Below are 10,555 nucleotides of genomic sequence, written 5' to 3'. Positions count from 1 at the left end.
GCTAGCATGCAACCAAAACTAGGAGCACAGAAATGGAAGGACAAATCTAAAAGAGAACGTCTAAATATGTGTAGCAGTTCAGTAATGACTGATTGGGACTGAGTATGTTATTAATTGAAAATATGTGACATCATTAATTACCTGTGTTGAAAACAAAAAGATTTGAATGTGGCCTAGTTATTAATTAAAGCATTAAACAATAAAATGTTTATGACCGTTTTTTGGACAGTAATTTAATTACTATTCATAAAAATTTTGGCCCGTGGTTTGGGTCCTAAATGTTAAATTCTGTCCCAGGCCCTCACATTCCTGTCGGCGTCCCTGTTCAACACATTTTCAACATAGGGACTCGCCAAGGATCCAAAATTGCACTCTTCATGTTCACAGTCTTTTTTTATTTCCCTGTGCTGTGGCTGATTGTTCAAGTCCCGCCTCCTTATTAGCTTAAAGACAAAGAAATACGGATATAAATAAAATAAATAAAAGATTAAGGAAATAGATATATAAAAATAAATGCAGAACTGAATGATCACGTAAATAAATGAATATGGAAATACTGAAAGGAATAATTAGGCAAATAATCATTTAAGTTCAAATTAATTTCACGTTTCACAAATGTGTCAGTAATATTTATGAATTTGTGTAGATTTGCATATATTTCTATTGCTTAATACAATTACCATTAAATATGTATTTAATCATATGTCGAAATCAAAGAAAAATAAATGTCTCATTTATTTATTTTTCTTTGATTTCGACAGTTCCGTTCCTCCATACCCTAACACGAGATCCAAACCGCAATGTAATATGGGTAAATTGCGACCTTTTGACTGATCAACAAATAACAATGAGTGGTTATTTATCGCACAAGGTGATTTATAGATCAGTCGTGGGCAAGTGCATGCCTTCATGCTCATGTCGTTTTGGTTATCTGAACGTAGCCCATATTTCTTCTTTGGCCAATCCGTGGAGGTACTGATGCTGAAAGTGAAGTTAATTGGTCCTTTACGTTACACGTGCACGCATCTACTTCCTCCTTTCTTGCGGCAAAAATGGCGGAATACGACCTAACCACCAAAATTGCTCATTTTTTGGACAGACATCTCGTCTTTCCTTTGCTTGAATTCCTTTCTGTCAAAGAGGTAAATACGTATGATAGGTAAAGGTATATATATCACCTACATTTTGGGTAGGTTTTTGTTTATAACCCATTTTAATAAGGTAAACGCCACGTGGGTGGTGGAGTCGCCCCATGAATTGCCCTCGCGCTATTTCACTTCCAGCAGCACAGACAGCTGAGCAACCTAGCATGCTAACAAACATATGCTTCGTCTATTAGCTTGTGGGCTAACGATATACAGAGTGTGACCTACATTAACAGCTGGTTTCGGGTTATTTTTTAGTTACTTATTGAGTAAAATGTTTAACTACACTAATCCTAATACTGTATATACTTGAATTAGATCCGTAACATTCGTGTTTGCGTAGACTAGTTACTATTAGCCGCTAACTTGTTTTCCAACCCGTGCTGAATTGTTTCCTGAAAGATAGCCTTCTTCTTCTAGCTAGCTACATAACATAACAGAAGCTGGCTATGCTTAATAACAGACCGAGTTTATGATGTTTTAGGTTATGTTTTAACTTCTATAACTAAGTGCAGATCTTAGTGACAATTTACTTTGTATACCATGTTGTGTTAGTTGCTCGTCTCGGATAGTTATCATTGTATGTAATTGTCCGCAGTTCTCCTGAAAACGTGGTAGTTAGAGAAATCGGGATTTCATTCCATTACACAATATCTGACATTTTCATCTTCTTTAGATCTACAATGAGAAGGAACTGCTTCATGGGAAATTGGATCTTCTCAGTGAGACCAACATGGTGGACTTTGCCATGGATGTTCACAAAAACCTTTTCCCTGAGAAAGAGATCCCTGCCAGTAAGTACCCTATTAGCTATGGAACTGTACACATCCACACTCGTGTGTCTAGAAATGTATGTTTGCATTTATCTCAGGATGAGCACTTTTGAGCGCCTAACATGTAAATAAGGTCATGCAGCCCTCGCTGTAGCACTACACACAACTTTGTTTAATTCAGTGCATCAGACACATCACTTAAAACAAAACACCTTTTACTCTACATACCTATTGTCAGAATGTTGCTTTATTTTTCTGTGTATTCCATTGAGCCAAGCCTCTCACAGTGTCTCTGTCCATGTGAAGCCCTAAGGGAGAAGAGAATCACTGTGGTTGCTCAGTTGAAACAGTTGCAGGGTGAGACAGAACCCATTGTGAAGATGTTTGAGGACCCAGAGACCACGAGGCAGATGCAGTCAACCCGGTGAGCCAAACCCTCCCGCCCCGCTATGTGACTGGCAGATGGTGGCAGTAGCATCTTATAGAATGCGAACCATTGATATCTACCTCATGATAATTGATAAAATATTTGAGCTCTTGTGTTTTTGTTGCTGTGTTTTTGCTGTCCAACAAGAAAAAGTATGAGAACCCTTAGCAAATTACCTGATTCCTATGTCTGTAACCTAACAACAACCACAGACAGTCTGCTGTTAAAGTAATGACTCACACAATTACACATTGTAATTTCTTTATTGAGCACACCGTCTAAACATTCAGTGTAGGGTGGAGAAAGTGGGATCCCTTGGATTTAATAACTGTTTGACTTTCCTTTGGCTGCTGTAACCTCAACCAAATGTTTTCTGTAGTTGTGGATCTGCACAACATTCAGGATATGTTTTGGACCATTCATTTATTCCGTACACCAATATCTTTGGATGTCTGTTGTGTATCGATATCTTGAGGTCATGCCACAGCATCTAAATCGAGTTGAGGTCAGGATTCAGACTGGGCCACTCAAAGGCATATTTTCTTCTTGGGAAATAATTGTTCCGTCAATGATAGTGTGCTGTCCAGGCCCTGAGGCAGCAAAGCAGGCCCAAACCATGATGCTTCCTCCAGCATACTTTACATTTTTCTCCACAGTTTTGTGTGTTCCTTCCAGTCAACTAAACTTTGATTCAAACTGTCCACAGAATATTTTGTTGGGAGCCAAATTGAGCTCCGATGTATTGAACGTAACTGGAATATTTCAAAACCAACTTAACTGTATGAAAACAAGAAATCAGGCAAGCCTGGTTCAGTCAGGCCTGCAATAAAACGTGTTCACCGTGGCTGCCCTCTCAAGAATCGAGCCTGGTCGCCCACTTGAAAAGCATTGTCATTAACCATTGCGCCATTGAACATCACACATGCCGGGCATTAGTATAGCCTCATCGCATTATATTATTTTCAAGTTTGAATATTTTGTTAGACACAATTAACTAGCAGTAAACTGAGTAAGGTTTCTTAAGTTTCCCTCCACCACAAATAGTATCTATGAATTGTATGTCTTTTGCCACTAGCCGTTTTAACTGCTTTATAAGCCATTCGTGAGTGACATTGATACAATAACTACTGTATCAATATAGGTGATGATAACTGATTTTTTCGTCAGGTGAAAAGACAAGAGAATCGTGTAGCCAGCAAGGTTTTTGTCTGTCCTGAACAAATCCTCTTTTGCCACTGGCTGTTTTAACAGCTAATTAGCCATTTGTGACTGACATAGATACAGTATCTATCGATATGTGATGATAACTAGTGATGGCCATTCGAGGCTTAATTCGCTTCATTCAAGCGTTATTTTAGCAGCAGGATGTTATGCTGGCAGTGATTTTCTTTATCACAATAAAAGCCGTACTTGAAATGTATAAGGCAATATAGTTAACAATCTAGTCTGTGAAAAAGAACCGACGAGAATAACATTGGAATGGACATTAAACAGAAAATGTACAGACAAGATTAACTATATTAACATATATTTCTATGATGGCTTATTTTGAAAAAGAAAATCTGTTAGCACTGCTAGCATAATATCTTGCTGCTAGAAGAACAGTAATGAAGCCTTGAATGGCCATCAGTAACTATAACTGACTTTTTTGTGAAATGAAAAGACGAGAGAATCGTGAAGCCAGCAAAGCGTTTGTCTATCCTGAACAAATCCTTATATCCCCCAGACCCATTTTATTTCAGGCTTTGTTCAAGTCATCTTTTCTGTTGGTGTGGGGGCGGGGCTTTATCTGGGTATTGAATTATCGATTTTAGCCTTTCCACTTACTGCTTTCCCAATGTAACCTGTGGAGAGAAGTTTAAGAATTGTATACGCTCCTAGGGAGAGTAGTAATAGGGTGGAACTTTCTCCATTTATGGACACCTTTTTTACTGCGGACTGATGAGCATCACATCATTTGCAGATACTTTTCAAACCCTTTCCGGGTTTATGCAATTCAACATTTATCTTAGGTCTTCTGGGATCGTTTTTGTTCAAAACCTGGTTCATATCAGGCAATACTTCTAGTGACTATCAAACCCAACATTTTAGTTTTTTATAGGACATGGCAGCAGGCAGCTCTAACCAACACCTCAAATCTTGTCTCATTAATTGGGGTCAGTTTAATTGACTCCAGTTAGCTTTTGGAGGTCATTAGCAAGGGATCCACCCTGCACTCTGAATGTTTACAAGGTCTGTTCAATACAGACATGAAAACGTATAATTGGTTGTGTTATTAGTCTAAACAGCCTATTGTTGTGACTTAGATGATCAAAACTTCAAATTTAATGCCGACATCCAGGTACAAACACTAATTGAGATGTTTGTCTGGATATCATGCTTTAGCGATGACTATTTAGTAGTGACAAAATTTTTTTTTCCTAATCTTGCACAATGCTCTATCCAAAATGACTTAAAATGTTTTATTGTTAGAAGTGATTCACAATTCCAGTGTGCTTAAGGAACATGTAAAATACAGAGTAAGGAGTAATCGGCAATGGTAAAACATTACAGAGAATCCTGTTGCAGGCAGCTTTAACTCAAGTACGCAGACCGGATCACTACTGAAATAAATAGATTGGCTGGGGATGCGTTTTATTAGAAGTTTATTGTGGATAAATATTTGTTGTGGCCCTACAATGCTTTCTGTACCGGGGCTTTAGGGTTTAACTCAGCAACTGCATAAAAGAAGGCTGATGCACAATTCTGTGGTGAATTCTTATTCAGGTCATTTAGTCAGCTCTGACTTGTCGTGATTATAATAGTCTGGTTAAACTCAAGTCCTCATCCTTTACTCTGCATCTTGGCGCGAGTCGGTTCTGTTCATCAAAGGGCACTTTTCATCCGCATGCCAATCTGGAATTCTTTGTTAAAATGTTGGGGTTTGAGGCATGTTTGTTTATTAAAGCAGACATCTCATACTAGCCATTATACCATTGCAATGGAAGTTTTGAAGCATTGTGAATGTATGTTGCTTTTTCTGGGAGCGCTGTCTGTTGTGCTGCTATTCTGATTTCTGGTTGAGTAATCGTACTTCGCGGGCAGTGTCATGTTTCTGTCTCTTGTTATGCAGGGATTTGTTTGGATACCATTGGATTTGTAAAACAATACACGACTTGTACCGGGCCACCGAAAAACTATCTTCACAAAACCAGAAGGGCATACTAAGGCCCGTTTTAGCGTTACATGCAATTATTTGCTGAAGTTAGGCCCTGCTCTGGATGCTATTGTGTGTTTTTGGTATGATTTGGACTTATACCGATGATCATTGCTGACTGGGTACTGGCACAGAGGTTCAATATTTGAATCCCCTAGTCCTATCCACTTGGGTTAAGGCTGTCAGATTTTCACCTAATTATTTGTGTTGGCGAGACAGCCTGCCATGTAAGCAGCACTGTTTCCAAAATGTCTCATTAGTAGGCCTGTTCTCAAGTTAATATCTCTAGGAACCCAATTCAATATAGCCTTGTTGGCTTAACGTTTGAGTTAGGGGTGTAACAGTACAGTAAAACCACGTTTCGGGTATGTACCTACATTGCACGATTGATATATTGTTTTTAATCAGTCTAATATACATTTTCAGCTCAATGTAAGCAAGCAGGCTTTTCTGGCTATCAAGTCACTCAAAGAAATTGTCATTTGCTATCTCATTTGCTCATTATGAACCATAACAACAAGGAAACGGCAATAGCGTTGCTCTCCACTCACTATTCGACGGACAAAATTTTTATATTCTTAGTCAGGATGACAAGGATGTCTACATTGTCTGCTATTTGGGCAGGCTTGTTTGCTGTCACCATGTCCCCTGCTGTTGAACACTCTTGGTACAGATATCGCTGGTTTTATTTATGTATCACCGTGCCTGCTGGGCTAGTTCAGACTCTCACTCCACCTTCTTGAACGGGGAGTCCAAATTCTTTCCAAACAGGTGATTTAAGCGATAATGGAGGATCTTCTAATTCCTTCTTGCTGTTGCTTTCTGTTTCAACATGTACTTGCCTTAGTTGACGAACGGTTGTATTTTGAATTAATTGGCTGGGAAAACTTTGCCCACGCATAACCTTAAAAAATAACTACAATATGCTATATTTTCACTGAGTTCGGAGACAACACTAGTACTCAACATTTTGTGTTTTTAATTCATTTGCCCTAATGCGCATTTGGTTCACTTTTGTACCTTGTATTGAACCGAGTGGAGTTGTACTGAATGGTTTGGTTCTTAGGTTTGTACTGTTATGGCCTTATAATGAATTAATACTAATGTTCTTTTATTTGTTTTCAGGATTTTCATTACTGTCTCACATTACGGATTTTAAGTTGCGAAAATCATTAAATTTGCTGGGTTTGTCAACCCTTTGGTGCCAACCATAGCTGCAGTTCTGTTCACAGTTTTTAAAGTAATGGCTAACAGCTTATTGTTTAGGGAAGTGTTTCCCGTCAGACTATTGGTTGGGATATGACGAAATACCTTAGCATGAAATTTCACGATTCCAGAATCTGCAAAAAGTCATGCATCATCATCATCTCAACTTGAAGCAAATGCTTGTGGTAAAGTGTATGCGAGTTGGTTTGCTTGCATCCAAAGTTGGAATTTAAATTGAGCATGGGCTGGCCACATTTTAAATCACATGGGCGGCAATCATTTGGATTTTCAGTGAAGACAGGAAATAAGTGTTTTTGACTAGACTTAAGACCATGTGCAAGTTAAGTAAATTGACAATTCCCTACAACAATGCCACCACAACAAAAATGAACGTTATTCAGAAATGAACATTTAAACCATGTACTGTTAAGTGCAATATTAATGCATTGGTTTTCAGAAATACAAGGATTTCCAAGAGTTGATTAAAATAAACGCATGCTTTTGCGCTGTCATTCTTTGTTGTTATTGACTTAACTTTTGTAAACTAAGCTGTACCGTGAGCCCTGAACCATGAAATGCACCAAACGGTGAGGTAAAATAACTGTCCCGTCCCTACCTTCTGTTTAGGCCGCGGTGTGCGCTGCTTTAGCAAGGCAACTGCCCTAATTACTCATGTACGTGCCTCCGGATAAGATCATCTGCAAAATGTCCTGTAAATGAATGTGCAGTACATGCCTACACCTTAACATTTGCATGTGGTCTTCGTGTTGGGACTGTGATTTGGAACTTTGTTTTGGGAATGTCATGACTAGGGTTCGACCAATATGTTTTTTTCAGGACCGATAACAATTATTAGTGAACACGGAAACCATTGACCGATATTTGGGGCTGATATACAATGTCGGAAAAAATTAAGGGACCGTTGCACGTTTTTCTTTCCTTTCCAAAAAAGTTGGAAAGGAAGGTTTTGAGTGAGGAACAGAAGGGTTAAATTTAGGAAACCACTGCAAATTGAACGCTTCTGTTCCTCACTCAGCGTTCCTTTTCAACTTTTTTGGGAAGGAAAGAAAAGGGTGCAGTGGAGCTGTATATTTCCAGTAAAAGTTATTTTTTACCGTAAAAATTAAGTACTAGAAAACAGAACCGTTTATTCATTACATTTTGAAGAATAAAGTGCAGGGAGCTCAGAGCAGAACTTGAAAAATGAATAAAGTAAAACGTTTCAGTAACTTAAACTTTGCTGTGGTGTAGCCATCTGCAATGAAATGGGGGTTTCAAAATAAAATGAGGGTCAAAGAAATAAAACACATGCACAAAAATACTTCACTTATTACGGCACCAAAGCATTGGAAAAACAGTTCTATGAACGTAATGTATTGATATGATAACAGGGAACCAAACAGCATTATTACTGGCTGAGTATTTCTGCCATTGTGTCACACATACAGTATGACCAGCCTTGGTATAAGTGATGTTCAATAATTAACATTGTCAAGTTTTTTGCTAGGCAGCTGTCTAGATTAATGGTAAACAAACTTGTTAAAGTTACACTAGCTGTCACATTCAAATAATGTTAGCTAATTAATTCTCCCTCAACGTTAAGGACTCAACGTTAGCTACTGATGTAACACTCACGTTCATGTAGATTGCTAGGTAGCCAGTGAAGTGTAAATGAGGCATTTGGCAATAGAATTCCCTCACAACTGAGGGGAAATGTTTCACGTTAGCAAAGTTGATAAACCAAGCTACCATCAAGTAGAAACAGAAACTAATACGGACGTGTATTCTTTTATATTAATTGTTACCGTACTAAGAATTGCATTCGCGCTGACGTTGTTACATTAAAATATCACTACATTAACTCAAACCTTAGCGTTAACTATCTTTTAGTGCAACAAAGAGTATTCAGCAGGGACTTTGGCGTATCAGATGTGGCTGATTTGTCATGTTTGCTCTATTAAACAGGGGTCCGGGAAATTCGCTTTCCGAAGTCAGAACATTAGTTCTGACATTTTCCGTGGAGTAACGTTAGTCCACAAAAATCAGTATTTTCATAAAAATACTGATAGACATCGCTCTGCTTTCTTTTTTTCCCATGTCTCTCTCACAAATATGACGTTCAGTGTTGATTGGCTATTTACTTGTGATGTATATGAATTCTGTCTGCGGGACATTGAGCAATACAAACAGAAACCTTTCAGACAGATGTGGCTGCCTGAGAAGCCCTTTTAAAACGAAGTGTTTTATCGGCAATCACATCAGACAAATTAATGCATATACTACGCTGTGACCCTCACCTATATTCAGTCTGTTGTATTAGTTCCTAGAGATTAGATGGTGAGCCGATAGTGGACAAAGTTGGCTTGACCTAAATCCAGAATGGTTTTGTGCATGTGACTAATCTTTAACTGCACTTCCCATAATGCTAGATTTATCTATACCTTAAATGTTGCGTGTTGGATCATGGTAGTTTCATGGTGCCAGTGTTGTTGGTAAATGTTAAGAAGTGCCCACACTAATAAAAAGTACTGTCTTTTTTCAGCATCTTTGAAGTACAAAGTAGCCGCTCAAACTGTTTACGATGAAACTGCCTTTGATTTTCTTGCATCTCCAAATCAAGGACTAGTCTAGTTCAGATATTGTACCTGAATGGGTCTGGACTGGGCCAACTGGCTACTCTAATTGATGCAGAGCCCTTACAGCCTTCTCTTGCTCTCTTTCAGGGATGGACAGGCACTCTTCAACTATCTGGCAGAGAAACACAGCGTAAGTCTGGCCTCACTTCTTCACTGCAATTCCCATGACTCTTTTGTGAACCTACTGTTGTTTTGGGTTTGGGGGTGACTTCCCAAACCTTAACTCATTTTCAGGGTTTTTATGGCTTGCAGAAATGTCTGTGGACATTCACATTCTGTGGTGAATTGTTAAGAATAAACGGAACCGCTCTGGACTCATGGGTCTGGCCGCAAGAATGCCGGGTAGTCTATATTTGGCGTGACGCTTTCTCCCCCCTCCCAGTCGTAGCCTCTCCCAACCTGGCATCTCCCTGACCTGCCACCCTGTCCTCGGGGCACCTCCACAGTCAGCTGTGGGAAAAGGGCGGCCTCCACCCGCATCGCAGTGGCTAGTGCGCACCGCCTGTCAAAGCCACACTGCATCCACAAGTGATGTCAGAGCACCGCAAGTCATCAGGAGTTTTCCTTTCAGAGTAAAAACTGTTCAGTGTACCCGGAGATCAGCAGTGTAGCGTTACAACAGACTTATATGAGCATAAAGACAGCATTATATTAATGCTGTCTTTATGCTCATACCTAGGGTCTGTTGTTACACTGTATTTTATAGGCAGATGATTTGATCATCTTTTGAATTCACAAACAAGTTTACAATGAGCCCCTGGAGCAAACACGACACGATCATCAACGGCTGCACGGGTTGATTTTTAATCTCAATATCATATACTGTTTGCCAGTCAAATACATTGTTCCAAATACTAGCTGGTTTTAACTTGTCACAGTGATTGGGGTTCTGGATCATTAGCACATCGGTTACTGGTGATGTGAGGAAAAGCCTGTAACTGCCCTGACACTCATATCTCAGGGTGGCCTGTTCTTCTCTCTTTGGTTTACAAACTCCAACTGCTGAAGTCTAGGGTGATTTTGATATGTAGTTAAGTATATCCTGAAAAATGAATGGCTGGCCATTGTTGCATCCCCTTTTGAGAGCCATGCCCCTCTCCTGATTAAGCCGCAAAATTGGTTCAATCAAATTGAACAAACTAATCTTTTTAATTTAACTCTTGCTCTGTAGA

At 39.2% G+C, this 10,555-nt stretch overlaps 1 protein-coding gene across 1 annotated transcript in view; it reads left to right on the top strand.

Moving 5' to 3' along the window:
• The first annotated feature begins 1,020 nt into the window (after window positions 1-1,020).
• Window positions 1,021-10,555, top strand: part of eif3ea (eukaryotic translation initiation factor 3, subunit E, a) — a 46,725-nt gene continuing 37,190 nt past the window's right edge. The window contains exons 1-4 of the mRNA XM_010905497.4: window positions 1,021-1,142; window positions 1,822-1,939; window positions 2,225-2,342; window positions 9,471-9,513. Coding sequence (XP_010903799.2) covers window positions 1,053-1,142; window positions 1,822-1,939; window positions 2,225-2,342; window positions 9,471-9,513 — 369 coding nt within the window. The 5' untranslated portion in view covers window positions 1,021-1,052. The remainder of the gene's footprint in view (window positions 1,143-1,821; window positions 1,940-2,224; window positions 2,343-9,470; window positions 9,514-10,555) is intronic.

This window comes from Esox lucius, chromosome 20, assembly GCF_011004845.1.
Source record: "Esox lucius isolate fEsoLuc1 chromosome 20, fEsoLuc1.pri, whole genome shotgun sequence".
Taxonomy (NCBI): Eukaryota; Metazoa; Chordata; class Actinopteri; order Esociformes; family Esocidae; genus Esox; species Esox lucius.
The sequence above is the reverse complement of the archived record's forward strand: the minus strand, read 5'-3'. Positions and strand labels throughout refer to the sequence as shown.